Source organism: Patiria miniata, unplaced genomic scaffold, assembly GCF_015706575.1.
Source record: "Patiria miniata isolate m_02_andy unplaced genomic scaffold, ASM1570657v1 HiC_scaffold_19, whole genome shotgun sequence".
Lineage (NCBI taxonomy): Eukaryota > Metazoa > Echinodermata > Asteroidea > Valvatida > Asterinidae > Patiria > Patiria miniata.
Window position 1 is genome coordinate 3,271,630 of NW_024037057.1, and position 19,121 is coordinate 3,290,750.

General features: G+C 40.5%; 1 protein-coding gene across 1 annotated transcript in view; it reads right to left on the bottom strand.

Annotated features, from left to right (window-relative positions):
- Positions 1 to 807: 807 nt before the first annotated feature.
- The window catches only part of LOC119725335, a 32,057-nt gene continuing 13,743 nt past the window's right edge, over positions 808 to 19,121 (bottom strand). The window contains exons 3-8 of the mRNA XM_038196729.1: positions 7,311 to 7,484; positions 6,457 to 6,594; positions 5,097 to 5,289; positions 3,232 to 3,323; positions 2,660 to 2,770; positions 808 to 1,401 (exon numbers count right to left, since the gene is read on the bottom strand). Of these exons, the coding sequence (XP_038052657.1) occupies positions 1,174 to 1,401; positions 2,660 to 2,770; positions 3,232 to 3,323; positions 5,097 to 5,289; positions 6,457 to 6,594; positions 7,311 to 7,484 (936 nt within the window). The 3' untranslated portion in view covers positions 808 to 1,173. The remainder of the gene's footprint in view (positions 1,402 to 2,659; positions 2,771 to 3,231; positions 3,324 to 5,096; positions 5,290 to 6,456; positions 6,595 to 7,310; positions 7,485 to 19,121) is intronic.

Here is a 19,121-nt window from a genome sequence, read left to right on the forward strand (position 1 = left end):
ATTTCTTGTGACTAGACTCGTGACTGGACTTGTGGACTCGACTACATCCCTGGCCCTTTTCCTGTAAATCATCATTTTTTTTTTTGGCCGTCCCTCCAGATACGATCCAACACTTGTGGAATCCATGCTTTAGACTTGACTCCAGTTGAAATTTCCAAAACAACGATATCTTCTTCAGGCTGGTTCATAGTCTCGGCCCAAGACTGTATGCTCAGAATTTCCTGGGTAGCGCTGCCGAACTTCCCAAGCCTGGATTTGAGTCGTCCTGTTGACAGCCGCCTCTACTGCAACACAGGCGTTTAACTGTGCGTGCTCCGTGCAATAACTACGTCCTCGGCGCTAGCAATACAAACATACGCTATTACTGTGGGACATTTAAGCAATGTTTCTTTCGTACATCCCTGCGTAGAAATGCGTTCTTCACACACGAAGTGTGGGTGCATTCTGTTCACAACGCTGGTCACAACTCACCGATGTGCAAACGCGACACGCTCTGTCTTGGCAATAGATAGTGGAACGCACCGTGCCGTTCACAGTCCCGAAACAGGATCCATTATATGCTGCAGATGACAAATTCCAAAATCAAGACAAAACTTCAGAAGCTACGAGCGGTGTGTACTGTGAGTCTAAGCAGTTCTCGTACATGCGCCTTCTCTGTCGATGGATGCATACTGCAGAAACAACCAAGATGCAAGTCGATACCAGCACGGATCCTTTCTCTAATATACGAGAGTGCGCAGTGGAACAGGCTCATCTGCTTCTCCGCTGCAGCCCAGAACATCTAAACTCTCTCCCCGTTTTTTTTAAAAAGCATAACGCTTTCATCATCACAAACTCGCTTTCTCTCTGCATAGAATCCGCACCAAAGTACATAACGTATTAACAGTGTCCCCGTTTATAAGTTCCCAGTGCCTTCTGCAGATTTTTTTCCAAATTCCACCGAAATTATCTGTTACGATTCTAAAAAAAGACGCAAAAATTGAGAAGTGCATTCAAAGTTGCTACTGAAACCTGGAGTAAAAAAACAGAAGAAGCAAAACCACGAGTAGAATCTATGTGCAATTCTAGATGACGTCAAAGGTGCACCCAGATTTTTTTTGTAAATTTTTTTTACAGTATTTTTTATCGAGGGGTCTGGGTACATCGGGGGTCGATTTTGCTATTTTGTTTCTGTTAATAGCCCTTGCGCTCCTCGGCCATGTAGAGGGCTATTCGTTTGCACAGCTCCGTGTCCGTCTCCTGGGGGAAGAGGCAGACCTCGTTCTGGGTGGTGGCCACGACTTTGTACAGACGCTGGAAGAGGCTGCACTTGCGGCCCCGCGTCTTCTTCAAGTTGGAGATGAAGATGTACTTGTCCAGGTACGTCTCGGCGTGCTCCACGAAGCGGGTCGAGCGGCTTTTCTGCGTGCAGAAAGAGAGACAAAAAAAAAAGCATAACGAGAGGGTAAAGACTGTCCAGTCAGTGCTTAAGGGCTACATGTATGACCGCAAATATGCCCCCTTATTAGTGAATACAAATTCACAAATTATCATTGGGGCCCAATTTCACGGCGCTGCGAAGCACACGATTTTCTGCTAACAGAGCCTCCGTCTATTTCATGGAGACCGTAAGCATAAGCACAGCAAAAGGCACGCTTACTTCAGAGGAAAAATTTGCTTAACTTAGTGACGTAACTATAGAAATCTCGATGCACACGCGACCGTTAGCACACACACGCCGTGAAATAGTGCTTAAGGTTAGCAAATTTTTCTGCTATGCTAAACACAGCTTTTCTGCTAACTGTTAATCAGCGCCGTGAAATTGGGCCCAGGTGAGTGCAGAAGTGAGGCGAGGAAGCCAATTGGGGGAGGGAGGCTGTGACTTTTTCAAATAATTTTTAGACCAGGCTGGCCATGAAAATTCAAAAGGGGGGTGGGGGTGGGGATGGGGCGCGGTGAGAGGGAGGGGGTGCTAGGGGTGGGGACAGGTTGGAGTGGGGGCACTGTGTATTTTGAACATGTTTACTGCATACCCACGAGGTGATTTTCCCTTTTAAAAACCTGGGCCTTTTCATACCAGGCTTTCAATGATTACAATGTATCTTTGACTGAGCCCTGTGTAACAATATCGTGGTTAAATCCTTAAAGGGAATGTATATCATTGGCTTTTGCTGTAATTTTCAGAAATGAACTATTTGAGAGGTTAGTATAATAGATCAAATATTGTTACACTGACATTTTTGAAGTTTGGTGTTCGAAAAGGTTGGAAAAACCAAGAAAAACAAAAATGTTCAAGTAGTCTGGTTCCCTGACTCAACAAAAAATAAAATGGATCAATTTATAGATGATGGAAAATTGTAAGGCAAGGGAACTAGTCTAGCTGGCCTGCACCCGTTCATGAACATGTAACCAATAGCAAACAAAATTTGGACTGAAAAAATTGGTAAATTTGGAGCAGAAGTTGAAAAATAGTTAGGTTTTTCCAACGCTGGTCGGCCGGCCACCGTTGGAAATGTTTACAAAAATACAATTTTCTTGAAAATGACTTCACACCAGGTGCCATAATTTTACAAGATGCTTGAGACTGTCATTTACCAACATCCTAGTAAGGTATTTCGTAAAAACTTGGTAGTTTCATTTTTCGATGTTTGCAAATGATGTATATTCCCTTTAAACATACTCTGTCTGATGTGTAGGATAGGAGTGTGGTGTCCGCGGCGTCGACTGCAAAAGCCTCCACCAACGGAGCAGACGTGTCAATGTGCCGGCACAGGGCAGCAAGAACTTTATCCTGCGACAAATAAAAATAAACAAGAGGAAAATACGCTATAACACCCAAATCAACAGACTTTAACACCAAAATCACCAGACTGAAACACCCATTTCACCAGACTTTAACACCCAAATCACCAGACTGTTCACCAAAATCACCAGACTGAAACACCCCATTCACTGGACTTTAACACCCAAATCACCAGATTTTAACACCCAAATCACAAGACTCTAACTCTCAGATCACCAGACATTTTGACACCTAAATCACCAAACTTTAACACCCAAATCACCAGACTCTAACACTCAAATTACCAGACTTTAACACCCGAATCACAAGACCTTGAAATCCAAAGCACAAGACTTTAACACCCAAATCACAAGACTTTAACACCCAAATCACCAGACCTTAACACGCAAATTACTGGCTTTAAACACCAGAATCGTGTCGAAAAATCTTTGCAGGGTGAGTTGACTTACTGGAGGGGCTTTGCTGTCATCCACAAGGTTCTTGAGAGTCACCGACTGCAGTGCATAGCGATCCATATCTAATCCGTCAAAGTCAAGCTCATCTGCACAAACACACCAAAGTAGACTTCGAGCGTTAAAAAACAGACACTACTCCGTTGAAGCGTTGGAATCACAAGTCAAATCACAAGTCAAATCACGAGTCAATTCACAAGTCAAATCACAAGTCAAATCACAAGTCAATTCACAAGTCAATTCACAAGTCAATTCACAAGTCAAATCACAAGTCAATTCACAGGTCAATTCACAAGTCAATTCACAAGTCAAATCACAAGTCAAATCAAAAGTCAATTCACAAGTTAATTCACAAGTCAATTCACAAGTCAATTCACAAGTCAATTCACAAGTCAATTCACAAGTCAAATCACAAGTCAAATCACTAGTCAATTCACAAGTCAATTCACAAGTCAATTCACAAGTCATCCACAAGTCAATTCACAAGTCGATTCACAAGTCAATTCACAAGCCAATTCACAAGTCGATTCACAACACCAGTTAATTCACAAGTTAATTCACGAGTCAAATCACAAGTCAAATCCCAAGTTAAACCGCAAGTCAATCACAAGTCAAATCACAAGTCAATTCACAAGTCAAATCCCAACTCAAATCCCAAGTTAAACCAAGTCAATTCGCAAGTCAAAAAACAATAGCGGGATGAACAATGACAAAGGAATGTCTTTTATTCACAGTTGATTTGAATAAAATGTGACTGGACTTGAGACAGGAAGACTTGTGTTTGACTTGTGATTGACTCATGGTGACTAGTGTTTGACGTATGAACAACAAAGTGCCTTCTTCAAAGTTGATGCAAACAGATTGTGACTTGATTTTATGACTTGTGATTGACTTGCGTTGAATGAGTGGATTACATCTCTGCTCTGTTGTCAATAATCCAGCTGCTGGCCATATATGTTGTGTCCTTAGGCAAGCCACTTCACCACCACTTGCCTCTCTCCACCCAGGAGTACAAATGGGTACCGGCATTAGCTGGGGAGTAAACTGCGATGGACTAGCATCCCATCCAGGGGGAACAGAAATATTCTCAGTCGTTTCATGCTACTGAAACCGGAGATAAACGCCGGCCTGATGGGCCACATTGGCTCATGACAGACTTTACTTTTTTACTTTACTCTGTTGTCAATAAACATTAACCCATAACCACTTGTGGGAGGAACACACTCTTTGTGCGCGCTCACTGGTTCACGTGCATATGGCGTGAAACGTTTTTATAACTGCACGGGGGTACTTGTTCACTAGTCTGAGTATCACCCGTTCTCCATGGAGCTCTGTCTCTGGTCAAACGTCTGATACATCTAAGCAGGCAAATTTATGCGACCCCGCGCACCAGCCAATCGAAGTCGACTTGACTAAATCCTGACATCATTTCATTCCCAAATCTGGACTTAAGCTTTGATTGGTCAATTGGAATGCAGTGTTTTTGTAATACAACACTGGCCGGGCAAAGATCTAAAAAAACCTAGACAAGCTTGGCGCGGTGTACGCGTATCGCGAAACATAATACAGAGCGCGTAACCGCAGCCTCTGTTTGCTCAGTTCACAGCGTATTATTGTCGTGTCTAGGTTTTATTAATCCAGATGTCTACGACGCGACAACGGGTGCATGACCGAAGACCCGATGTAGAAAGCGCCCGCTGATTGGTCAAAATCTAGAGGTCAAGAGGCGGTTGTCTTGCATAATTAATCGGTGAATCTGATCAGGTAGCAAAGCTTTTCGCAAGGGTCTATTACACAGACTACTTGTTAACGGCATCCATAGTGAATTCTTCCTATAAGCAAAAAAAAAAAACAATTCTCACCAAAAGCAAAAATGATGACCGTGTTGACCGTCCTGATGGGCTCCAACTCGAGCTGGTGGCCGAAGAAATCGCTGACCCGGTGCCAAATGAGGTCAGCCACTCCGCAGGCTACGTCCACGGTCACAAGGCGACCCGACGACGTAAAGTAATTCAGGAAGTTCTTGACGCTGGACGTGTACAGAGCGTTACGCCTCTGTGGGGAGAAGTAAGACAAAGAGAAAAAAGTCTTTGTAATTCCCATTCTGGATGTGTGCACCATAAAGCATGCAAGTTGACCTGCATTTAAAAATCGACAGGATTTAATGGGAATACGTTATTTCTGGGCACACTGTAAAGGATTGATGTGATTTCTGGACACATTGGGCCAAAAAAAAAGAGTATCCGGTTTCTGGTATGGAGCTTGCCCAAAAAGTGGTGCGGTGACGCGGCTTTTTTTTTTTTTACCTGTTTTTTTTGCTTCAAATGTCAGCTGATGACTGCAAATGGTGCCCGACTAAACTTAGTGTAAATATATGGGAGTCCAGAGAGGCCACATAAAGCTTATTCTCGATCATAACCCCATCTAAAAACACGTTAAAATTGTGCAGCAGCAGGATTCCAGTCAAACCAGTGAGTTTGGTGGTTTTGAGACATCATCTTTTATTGAAAAAAAAACTTTTTAATTTTGCCGACGCGCATGGCTACGGCGACGCGTGCGCATACCAGACATGCCAGAAACCGGAGGCTTATTTTTTTGGCCTTGTATAGGAGTATTTTTTTGTTTGGTGCAACAAAAGAGCTCAAAATCTATTAACAAATAACCTGGGGAAGTTTTAGCTCTGTGAATGCTGTATATTCTGCGAAAAAACAAAGTTCTAGGAGCTACGTTTTCAATTCAAAATTTGCCGGCTCATGATTTGAATTACACCCCAAATCAGCGCCTGGGACACGTTCTCATTCAGTCGATTGCAGCTACGCGATGTCGCGTTGTTGAACTGATGAATAATAGCAACCGCGCACGCGTGTGTGTCGTGTCAACGCTTGCACGCACCCATTCACAGATTACAAAATGAACTACTAACGGAAATTTCCAATGATGTGTCACTTGACGAATCATAGGAAATGGCCTTCTTTCATTGTTTTCTTCAAAATGAGAGCTTGCCACAAAGAATAATTTGACAGGGAGTTTAATGCCATTGCTATCTTTAACCCAAGTAAGTTTTCAACAATAATACCGTCAGTTAGTTTTTGGATGGCTGCAAATGATTTACCCTACTGGTACCTTTAATGTTCATCTCTGATTACTTCTGACCTGACTTGTCAATTGATTTGTGATTGGCTCGATTGCAACTCTGCCAAACAGCCCCCTGTTTTGACTGACCTGCGTTCTGCTGGTGTCTGCTTCGTCGCTCTGCCCCGCCTCCTTCATCTTGTCAGGATGCTTGGCGCTGTGGGCCGTGATCTGCTTGATGACCTTCTCTTCGGGGATGGCCAGGTTCAAGGCGAAGACGTTGTGGAACTGCAAACAATCCATATTACACACGATTATACTGTAGTATATCTCAGTAAATGTGTACATGTATGTGTGCACAGCATCATGTTCACATACCGGTACATGGTTTCTTATGGGGCAGTAAAACACAATAAAACAATACGGGGTGAGTAAAAAAAACGAAACCCAAATGTTGGGACTATTGTTTTAGTGAAGTTCTGCATGTAGTACTTTCAAAACCTAGGATAGAAAACCCAATGCATAACCTTTCTTTTAGTACAAGAACCATTCAAATCACTTACGTACTTTTTAAGTTACAGAATTTTAAACACAACCACCGTTTTAAGGTTCTGTCCATGGATCACAAAAAAATTCAGTGTTCTTTCAGCAAAACGAAAACAAATCACATAGGCACACGTGTGACTTGTTTTCGTTTTGATGAAAGAACGCACGCCTTTTTTTTTGTGATCCGTGGACAGAACTGGTGGTTGTGTTTAAAACTCTGTAACTTGAAAAGTATCGTCGAATCTTGCTGTGCACCAGACTATTTTGGAATACCGAACTGGCTCATTGACGGTCATGACTACAATGCTTTTTTTTTTTTTAGCATTGGCAACGAATCGACCAGTCGCACTAGTCATAGCGGTACATGCCTTGTTGCAATGCTCCTAGTCAGCCTTCCTTTGTGGTTTAGTTGAGGGGGAAAAATAAAAAAAATTAGACATACTCCAAGGATGTCTCACCCTTTTCTCAAAGTTCTTCATGTCGTACTCGGGATCCTGGATGTACTTCTCACAGCGCAGTAAGAATCGCAGGTTGGGCATGATGTCGATGATGTGAGGGCGCTTTGGGTCTTTCTCGATCTCGTTGCCGATCAGCTCGAGAATCCACTCCAGCGACAAGAGAGATTGATTGTCCTGAGACCAAAAAAAACAAAAAAAATATTGTTAAAAATAGTGCAAATGTTTTCTAGCTGTACGTGAAGCACGGTATTTGAGTACCTAATTTATGCATGTTATTCAATAATGTTCCAAGCATGTGCATGTAAGTGGCTCTAGAAGTTTCTCTTCAAAACATTACCTTTTAAGCGAATATGGAGAGGCACAAATTTATCACGTAATGATGAAATAAAAGTAATAATAAATTGATTTGATCATTAAACATGTTAAAGGTAGGGTAGATCATTTGTCATTTGTGAATTTTTTTCGTTTGAAGCAACAAAAGTGCTCAAAATCTAAAGTACCCATCTAAAGATGGGTGCTTAACAACTAACCTGATGAAGTTTCAGCTCAGTGAATGCTATACATTCCGAGAAAACAATATTCTAGGATCTTGATTTTATTCAAAAAGTTGCCGAGTCATGTTTTGAATTGTGCCTGAAATCAGCATTCGGAACATGTTGTCATTCAGCTGATTGCAGCTACGCGATGTCACGCACTAAACCGACGAATAATAGCAACCGCACACTCGTGTGCGTCGGGTTAATGCTTGCATGCAACCATTCATGGATTCGTCAAATGACAAACAACCACTAACAGAAATTTCCAAAATTGAGTCACTTGACGCATCTTTGGAAACGTTTATTTTTTTTCCAAATTGACAGTATGCCAGACATGCCAGAAGGAATAATTTCACAAGGAGTTTAGTGTCATTACAATATCTTTAAACCAAGGGACTTATGCTTTTCAACAATAATTTGATCAGTTACATGTATTTTTTGGATCAAATGATGCAAATAATCTACTCTACCTCTAAAGGCATACGATCATTTCCTTTTGAAGCTTTTGTCTTCGTTTCCAATTATAACATCACTAAAATCCAAAGGCGAACGTTCAAGAGCTAACCTACACTTTTTGAGAAAACAGTGAAAAACCCATGCACAGCCTTTTGATCCAAAACACCATTTTTTTCAATAGAACTCTTTATTTCCAACAATTAGTCAAAATTGTCTGACCTTTGGAAATCACCTACATTTCTTGATTCTTCTATGCATGTAAATGACACCAGTGGAGTGTCATGGCCTAGCGGTTAAGAACACCGGAGTCTTGCTCTGGTGTTTCAGAGGCAACAGTGGCGTGGGTTCAAGCCCGGGCCCAGACACTTGTGCCCTTGAGCAAGGCACTTAACCATTATATTGCTTCGTCCTTCGGATGGGACGTAAAGCCGTAGGTCCCGTGTGTTGTGTAATGCACGTTAAAGACCCCAGTAACACTTATCGCTAAGAGAAGGGGTTTGCCCCGGTGTTTCTGGCAGTGGCTGCGATATGCACCGCAGCACCTTGTCACCCTTAAAGGTGCTACATAATGGGTCTCATATTTCTCATATCGAGGGCCTCCAAGGAAAGCAGTGCCCTGCACTGATCGGAGCTACCCTCACTAAAGATGACGTAAATAAAAGCCACAAGGAATAGTTTAGTACCAGTACCAGTACGATCTTTAATACAGATAAGCTTTTGCATAATACGTGTAATTCGCCTGGTTTACTGTATGCAAATGAGCCTTTGTGCCTTGAAAAACTTAGGTTTCATATCAAAACTGACTCATACACTCTAGCCTTGGCATGTTTGGTGGACATTGTCAGGACTACATTTTTAAAAATTGTTGTAATGTCATCTTTTGTAAATTGGGCAGCAGTGCGGTTTTGCCATGCAGTGCACCGAAGCATGTAATAAACAGCACAGCAAATGCATACTGAACAGTTAATTAACATGTTAGCTGTTATCAATGCATGCAATCCTCCCCATCCCCACCTCCCACCCCACCCACCCCCTCAAAAAAAAATCAAATTAAACGACCACCATCCCACCTATTTTTCGTGCCTTAAAAATATTGTGCCAAACAGAAATTCACCTACATGTATTCCCCACCCTATTTTTTTCTCAATGTACTACATGTACATGTAGGAAACAACTTTTTTCTTGGCCTTATTCAATACAATGCACAATGCACTGTAGGCAATGTACATTGTCCTCCTACTAAGCTTTAAATGGGTCCGCCCTGTCTCACAACAGTTGCAGACTTTTTATCAAAGACCAGTACATTGCATACATCTGTCATTCGTCCTCCACTTAACCTTTCTGCAGATCACTGAAGGGAAGGGCGGGCAAATTGCAGACTCATCAACCTCACCAAGAATCCTACATGTACTTAGAAATGGCATGATTCATGTGCAATTGGGAAGATGGGCCTGTATCTGTTGTGATTAATAAGCAGGCTTTTACTTGCATGAATACCGTACATGTAACGGTAGGCCTTGTCGCAGAGAAAATGCGCTGAGGATATACACAGTACATTGTACATCATGTCAGGTACTGTATACATACGTGTATAGTATTCTTTGCCATGGCATATAAAAGAGAGGTTTCGCATCTAAACGGATACATGTACATGTACGCAAACATTTAGCTATCGGTAACCATTAGGCCAAAAAAAAGAGTCTCCGGTTTCTGGTATGCGCGCGCGTGGCCGTAGCCATACGCGTCGGCAAAATGAAAAAGTTTTTTTTTCAATGAAAGATGATGTCTCAAAACCGCCAAACTCACTGGTTTGACTGGAATCCTGCTGCTGCACAATTTTAACGTGTTTTTAGATGGGGTTATGATCGAGAATAAGCTTTATGTGGCCTCTCTGGTCTCCCATAATATTTGCACTAAGTTTAGTCGGACACCATTTGCAGTCATCAGCCGACATTTGAAGCAAAAAAAAAACCAGGTAAAAAAAAAAAAAAAAGCCGCGTCGCCGCACCCCTTTTTGGGCAAGCTCCATACCAGAAACCGGGGACTTTTTTTGTGTGGTCTTATCAACCATTCTGTTGTTACGCAACTGGTAAACTAAACATTGAGCATTAGTTTGACATAAAATTCCCTACCTGGGTTCATATTAACCCTTACTCTCTGAGGGTAGTTTACTGCATGTCAGTTGGTTATGCCAATGCCCTCCAGCTGCAGTTTATTGGAGGATACTTTGATGTAGCAGTGAAGGCTCCAATTGGCAGGAGTTGGAGGCCCTGGAGGGTGCCTGATACTGACCAGCTGGGGGCACTCACTTTGTTATCAGAGGACTCTCATTGTTCTCTGTGGCATGTATTGGAGTGCCTGTCCAGTTACCCTTGAAATGACATGGCAGATATTGGAGGGCCATGCAAAAAACATAGGAGATTTTCTTGAGGCACAATTGGCATGCGTTGGAGGGTCAAGTAGGGTAAGGGTTAATTATTATTCATAAATACCTCCGACAGTTTAGCCATTCCTATTGGTCGAGAGCCCATCACGTGGCCGGTCTTAAACGGATGATAAAGACATGGCTAGCTGGTCTTAAACACTTTTCCAGTGTCACATAAAATGTGGACTCCTAAAAATCCAGTGCCTCTTACCGTTTCATTGGTTGAACGTTCACAGTCCTCACGTAGGCATGCGCAACACTACCAGGGAGTCAGAATTTTATAGTTCTAAATTCAAAACGCAACGCGCCAGGTGCGTTCTACGCGACATCGCACTGAACGTGCCGCGCGCGCGTCAATCTCCATAAAAGGGTTGTTTACATCTTAATCGCCAGCTGAACACTCCATTATTTAGCTTGAACAAAATTGGGATTTTTTGACCAAAATATTATATTTTTTTTAACCGAAAAGGCATTTATGAATGGGAATAAATATGTGCTCGGTCGGTATTAATCACTCTGTTTAAGACCGCTTGGAGTCTGGGCGGCTCGGGTAATTATCAGCACCCAGACTCTAAGCGGTCTTAACCCTAAAGGGGCCGGGTTATTTTGACCATCTCTCAGCCGGGGGGGGGGGGGGGGGGGGGGGGGGTGGATTCCGCCCCCCCCCCCCCTAAGATCTCGGCCATCGAGTGACGACAATTTTTGAAACTCACTACATGCATAGAACAACTCTTCCTCAACATGCCCAAGAAATTTCATGACTATAGGTCAAAGGGTTTGGGAATTATGGCTAATTAATTATTCATATGTATGAATGCCAATTCTGCTCGGTGTACACGACGTTTATGCGAAAATTCAGTTTTCACGGCGCGTAGCGCCGGAAAATTTTTCGCTACGTGCAAACCCGTGGTCCGATTTTTATGTTTTTGGTATCAAAAGATGCGCAAAGCTCGAGGCTAAAAAGTCATAATAGCTCGGGTCGCGAAAAAATTTTTTTTAGAAGCTATCGCGGAAAATGTTGAGGGGGGGGCGGATTCCGCCCCCCCCCCGGCCCTTTTAGGGTTAAACAGAGTGATTTAAACCTCTCGAGCACACATTTATTCCCTTATTTATTTCTGGTAACGAAACCAAGGATTCCTCAAAAGCACCCTAGGCACTGTAGCTCGAAAGCCTGAAGAAAGAAGACAATCGGAAGAAATTACAGTTTCAGAGGTGGGAGGAAAACCGCAAAGGAATGCTCCTTAGGTAAAACCCACGGAATCAGGCAGGGACTGAAAACCCTATCCACATGTGGACCGGGGCAGGAATACGGGCACGGGACTGGGCACTACAAAGGGCTCCCAAAAGAGGTTTGTTTTGCACGAAGATGATTAACGGGGTAGGCATACCTGGCAGCAACTCGTTTTGACAGTCTGATTCGCTGCCGAACTGGAACTGAACCAATGTTTGGATAAAAAGTGCCAAACCAAACACGAACTGAACACGAACCAAACCCAATGGCTCACTAACAGCACTACCTGACTCTATAAGTGACCTAGGCCCAATTTCATAGCGCTGCTTAACAGCCGACTTTGTGCTTACCGAGCGTCCATCTATTTCATAGGGACCGTTAAGCAGTAAGCACAGCAAAAGCACGCTTAACCCCAGAAGAAAACTGTGCTTAAATCAGTGACGTAACAGTAGAAATCTCCATGCGCGCAACCGTTAGCATGAAATAGTGCTTAAGCAGCAGCATGATTTTCTGCTATAGTAAGCACAACTTTTCTGTTTACTATTAAGCAGTGCTATGAAATTGGGCCCAGGAGTTGGGCCGAGTCGTTAATCCTTGTGTGTAGGATCCAGTAAGCACAGCAAAAGCACGCTTAGCCTATAAGCACAGATTCACGGCATGAAATAGTGCTTAAGCGGCAGCATGATTTTCTGCTTTAGCATGTTTAGTAAGCACAACTTTTCTGCTTACCATTAAGCAGCTCTATGAAATTGGGCCCCGGTCAAATGTTCATCTTAGATATGAATTACAATGTACATTTTTTTGGTACCATTTACCATTTATAACAACTACCATTAGTGGGCTTTAAATTTGCTGTTCCTGTGAACAGTGACATAAATTCGAGTTTCACGTTGAAACATAACTTTTGTTTGTAAATTGCTAGTTTTTTTTTAGAAATACTGAAGTTTTCACTTTTGCATTCTGAGACATCAAATTAAAAAATCTGTCAACGTTGAGTTACGGAATAATAACTCACAATTTTTGCATTGTCTGCAGCCAGACAATACTTTGTGTACGTGTCTTTTTTGTGCATTATATAAGGATGCCAAAGCTAACGAGGGTTTAGAGGGTTGAATATAAAATATAAAAAAATATTTCGTATGTTGAAGAGCAAACGTAGAGCAGCTTTAAAGGAAAGATACAACATTTGCAAACATCAAAAAAAGAAATGATCAAAACATCACAAAATACCTTACTGAATTGTTAGGGAATGACAGCATCCTGTAAAATCGTGACTCCTGGTGTGCTGACATTTTCAAGAAAAAGTGTATTTTTCCAACAATGTTCGGTCGACCAGCGTTGGAAAAACCTGGGTTTTTTTTCAAAAACCACTCCTAGTTTTTATATTAAGTTATTCCGCATTTTCTTTGCAAGTGATTACACACCTATGAAGGGGTACAAACCTGCTAGACTGATTCTTTAACCTTACAATTCCCCAAAATCTATCAATTGTTCTGTTAATATTAAGTGGGGTCAGGGAACCAGACTACAAGATGATGATTGGTTTTCTTGGTTTTTCCAGCATTTACAAGCCCAAAGCAAGTCAGTTTAACAATATTTGCTATAACATACCAGTCCTCTGAATCAATTTATTTCTGAAAACTGCAGCACAAGTACATGTTGTGCATTCCGTTTAACCATTTCAATTTTTTTCAAATCCAACTTTCAAACATTTTGACAATGGTTTAGTTGTGGTCTAGTATACAAATTTTGAGCTATATGTATAACATGTACACGTACTACCCTCTATGTAATTCTACTGAAATTTCTTCCTTGTGATAACAACCACTGCACGCTCTGTATGATATTTCCCGTTCTCTGCCTCCATAATTATTTAATCGGATAATTTTCTGCAGACACCAAATTCCCCATCAACAGCATGGGACAAGGCATTGAGCACGTACAATCTCAGCCGTCGAATGTGCCATTTGACCCGAGGGCATTTCAGCCAAGTGAACCACGCAACGCACACAACCGCAGCGAAAAAAAAAAAATAATGCACACGCTTTATACGCTGCTGGTTAATCTTTGAGAGCAGAGAAAATATGCCTGTCCTACTTAATCCCATCTGCAATGTATTGCATGGATTAACATGATTAAACTCAATTCATAGTCAATTCTAGTCGCTGTGCACAGGCAGAAAATATGCCAGTTACAAAATATTGATAGTTGAAATTTTCCTTTTTGTACACACGTATGGTAGATGTAGTAAAATTTCTCATACTATGTATTCAAATTTAACAGGGGAATTTTTACATATTTTAAAGTTTACATATTTTAAATTGCTCGTTTTTTTTTTTTTATAGAATTACACAAATTTCCTCACTTCTGAATGAGACTGTAAGTTCAACGGAAAAAAAACGCCCACGTTTAATTACTGAATTATTTCCTTTACACATTTTGAAGTACTTGCAGCCCCACAATAATTCCATTCTTTCTTGCTAGGCTGGTTCCCACCCCAAAGTCAGTATTGATAGTGTACAGACCCGGAACCAGTCTGCTCGTAAAGCGGCTCTTTTTATGGCCAATATACAACCCTTTTTTTCAGAGGGTTACAGATCCCCCACCCCCAAAGAAAAAAAATTTAAGAGTTTTTGGGGTTGAAATAAAACAAGTTGCAAATTTATGAAGAGACAAAAAAATCATATTTGTTGAATGAGCACGGATGATGCAACATTAAAGGCTGCATTGAAATTACATTGTAATTTTGGTGGGTAGGGATTGACTGAGTCATTATACATACACACCCTTCATTTGCCCTTATGTACAGTACAATGTATAAGTGTCCTTTAATACTCAATGCACACTATTCTAACATACAGACACACCACACTAAACCGTTCTCCCATATTGTTTTGACAATATAAAAATTAATTGCATCAGTTCCGCTTAATTTACTCTTTGGTGGGTGGGGCTTGACTGAGTCATAACGTACAATGTACACCCTTGCATGCACAATGTACTATGAGTGTCTTACTCAATGCACAATTCTAACATACAGTAACACACATGCATGCCTAAACCAATCCCCCATGTTGTTTTAACAATATAAAAATTAATTGCACCGGTTCCGAGGACGTACATGTGGCGACAGTTAGTACAGTCTGCACAGAAATATGCCCCTGACATCGGCTCAAAACACACAGTCAACACAAGGCATTAATCTAATATCTGTATTCCCCGGACTGACTTCCACACGGGTATTAAAACACACAGTATCAGCGTAGCACATTCTCCAGCTCCATGATGAGAAGGGGAGCCATTCTTGTGCCCCCCCCCCCCCCCCCCCCCCCCCCCCGCAGGGGATCTGGATAGCGATATTTGCATTATATATTAGCCCGTTAACGCGGCAATGAATTTCATAAATAATACATACATCACGGCCTACACTATATGCACCGTACAATACGGTGCACACTCGCCCCAAGCATTTCGGTCCTCCAGTGTATCATGTGAAAACTAGACAGCACTTCAACGGAACGACACGCCCGCGATCCACAAAAGCCCTAATTCCCCCTCCCTTAATTTGTTCCACGTGCGATTAACCTTTCAATAAAGAACTGATTATTTTAACAGACCGGCCCAAACGATATAATTATGTTTGTACTGCATGAGTGCCAGTATGTATAGTGGGGGATTTGCACATTTTAAGTTGCCACTTCGTGACTGTGTACACGTTAATATGTACACGTGTGGGCAATTCTTTGGTAACGGAATTACGGAATTTTGTCACTTTGTCAAGGATTATTCTTTCCCAAGAAAATATGTTCAATGCTAGGCAACTAATCTAAACATGGAAAGGGAGCCAAGACCCAGTAGAATTGATTGACCGCTAAAAAAAAAAAAATCCCACAAGATTACCCTTTAAGGGGCGGAGCTTAATATCGGTAACGGAATTACGGACGGAGGACAAGCATATTTGAGTTCTCGCATAAATTAATAAAACTCTCTGAAGTTTTGAAATTTTAAAATTGGACACTACCTGTTATTTGTAGAGTTCAGGGGTGTTGTTAACTACAATGCAGAACAAAGTTGAAAAAATAATCACTCTTTTCATAATTTGCATTTTAATCACGGTAACGGAATTACGCCTGGGCGGTAACGGAATTACGCCATAGGTTTACATGTAATAGGTAAATGCTATACATTAACATTGAATTCAACATAAACTCATCACAATACACATTTTAGAAGTATATAAAATGCCACAAGGGGAAAGCTCAGTGAAAATTAGCAGATCAAAATGTAAATGTAGGCCTAAACATGTCTGGGCTTCATTTTTTAGGTCAAAGGTCAAGGTCAAATGAAAGCAGTCTGGTGATGGCTGCATTGCCTGTTAGCAATGTATATTTATTTTTTAACGAAAATCAAATTTTACTATGAACAATTGTATTATCGTATTTCGCTAGTTTCTCGTGGAAAATACAATAAAACTGTACTGGTTGGCATCTCTGAGCAAGGGAAGATGTTAAGTTATGCCAAGTAGAAGTACAAGTACAGTCTGGTACTGAATCAATATTGTTGTTTTTAGAGTCGTTGTGGAATATATTTTCTCTGGGAACCAGACAACGGCTTTGGCAACATATTTAAAGGGAATGTACATCATTGGCTTTTGCTGTAATTTTCAGAAATGAACTATTTGAGGGGTTAGTATAATAGATCAAATATTGTTACACTGACATGTTTGAAGTTTTGCGTTCAAATGCTGGAAAACCAAGAAAAACAAAACTGTTCAAGTAGTCTGGTTCCCTGACTCCATTAAAGGTAAAATGGATCAATTTATAGATGCTGGAAAAGTGGAGGGTAAGGGAACCAGACTAGCTGGCCTGCACCCGTTCATAAACATGTAACAAATAACAAACAAAATTTGGACTGGAAAGAGTGTAAAGTTGGAGCAGTAGTTGAAAAATAGATAGGTTTTTCCAACGGTGGTCGGCCGACCACCATTGGAAATGTATACAAAAATATCATTTTTTTGAAAATTACTTCACACCAGGTGCCATAATTTTACAGGATGCTTTAGAGTGTCATTTACCAACATCCTAGTAAGGTATTTCGTAAAAACCTGGTAGTTTTATTTTCTGATGTTTGCAAATGTATATTCCCTTTAAGCATCCAAACAACTATTAGCATTTTTTAAATAGTAAAAAAAAAAAGTAAAAGTAAAAAATATCAATGGAACACCTGATTATTTTTAATTGCATAATAGCAAATTAAAAAGGGAAATGATTTAACAAGTAATTTAGTATTTAAAGTTATTGTTCAAGGTTTACATGCAAATCTCCTATTTACTATGTCATGTACATAATCTGGGGGAAGTGTGCATACTTTGTGCATGCGTAATTCCGTTACCGTAATTCCGTTACCGTTTCGTAATTCCGTTACCACTTGGAAAAATGCCAAGAAATTACTATTTTAAAGTTGTTTTTTTTCATGTATGTTTATAGTAGGGTCTTTTCTCAACATACATGATTTGTAGAAAAAAAACAAGAAAATTTGTGAAATAAGTAACTTTTGTCATTTTTTCGGTAACGGAATTACGTGCTAATTTTGACATTTTTAAATGAAGGCCTACACTATATATATATATTTATATATATATTTAGATGTTTTTTTAATGACCCTGAGTAATGTTAGTAACTTGTTACATCATAAAATAAATCAAATCTTTTCCCTATAATTCAGAAAGTAATATATACACAAAATTTTATTTTTTTACCAAATCTGAACGTTTTTAATCATAAATTGCAAAAATCACTGTTTTTACCAGAAATATGTATTTTTTTTTAATTTCGTTTTTTGAACTGAATTCCCCATTTAATTGAGGTCTGGAAAAAGTACAAAAAAGGTTTAATATGTAAATATTTATTTTTGACATTTTTTGCTCTCCCATGGAGAATCGCCCGTAGGCAATCAAGTGCAGTCAGCATGTTTGCGAAATGCAGTGAGGTGTCAGTAAAATTATGTCGTCTTTATTTTATTTTTTACAGTTGGACATAATTTGTTGACAGAGTTCTAACATCTGGGATCACATTCATGCTAAGCACATATACATCACTTTATAGCACAGAAAAGGTTTGCTTAAAGTTGCATCACCTGTGCTCGAGCTTCAACAAATTTGATTTTTTTTTTCATTTAATAAATTTTAAATTTGTGTGTCACTGTGCTCTTTATATGCCAACTCTCTAAAAAAAATCTCCCATTGTTATTTTTTGGGGGGGAATCTGCAACCCTCCGCAATTTTGGAAAGAATGTTGCAACCTGACGCCATTTTTTTCTTCATATCAGTCATTGCAAAAATGATGATAAGACATGACTTTGTACACAACCACTGAAGTGGCGTCGGGTTGCAACATTCTTTCAGCAATTTTTTTAAATTTTTTTTATTCTGGTCACAAAAATGAGCTGCCTTACCAGCAAACTGGTTCCCGGTTGGTCCGTACATTATCAATACTGATTGTTGAGTGGGAACCAGCCTAGAGCCTACACAACGGGAATGGAATTATTGTCGGGCTACAACTTTAGTGAAAGTAATTCAAAATATGTTAAGTAATATTTCAATTTAACTACATGTAAAAGCCCCCGTGGATTTTTTTCGGTCGATGTCTCATTCAATGAGACATCGACGTTTGTATGAAAAGTAGCAATTTATAAAAGCTTTTTTTTTCAGGACGAAATTCAAAAAGAGCGTGCTAGGAACCATCCTCAATCCTCCAAAATGGTGCACTAATGCACTTATGTTCAAATGAAGGATGCCCAGCACCTCAATCCTCTAAACTTCTCAGATAGCCCTGCCTCTCAAAATGCTTTCATCCTCAATCCCTCAAAATCCTCCTCTTCTTCAAATACCATTCATTCTCATACAGTTTGTATCCTTCAAAATCCTCATGTGCTTCAACGCCACTACCGGTAATCCTCAATCCTCCAAAATCTTCCTCTTCTTCAAATACCATTCATTCTCATATCCTTCAAAATCCTCGTGTGCTTCAACGCCACTACCGGTAATCCTCAATCCTCCAAAATCCTCCTCTTCTTCAAATACCGTTCATTCTCATATCCTTCAAAATCCTCATGTGCTTCCACGCCACTAATCCTCAATCCTCCAAACTCCTCATGTCATGCAT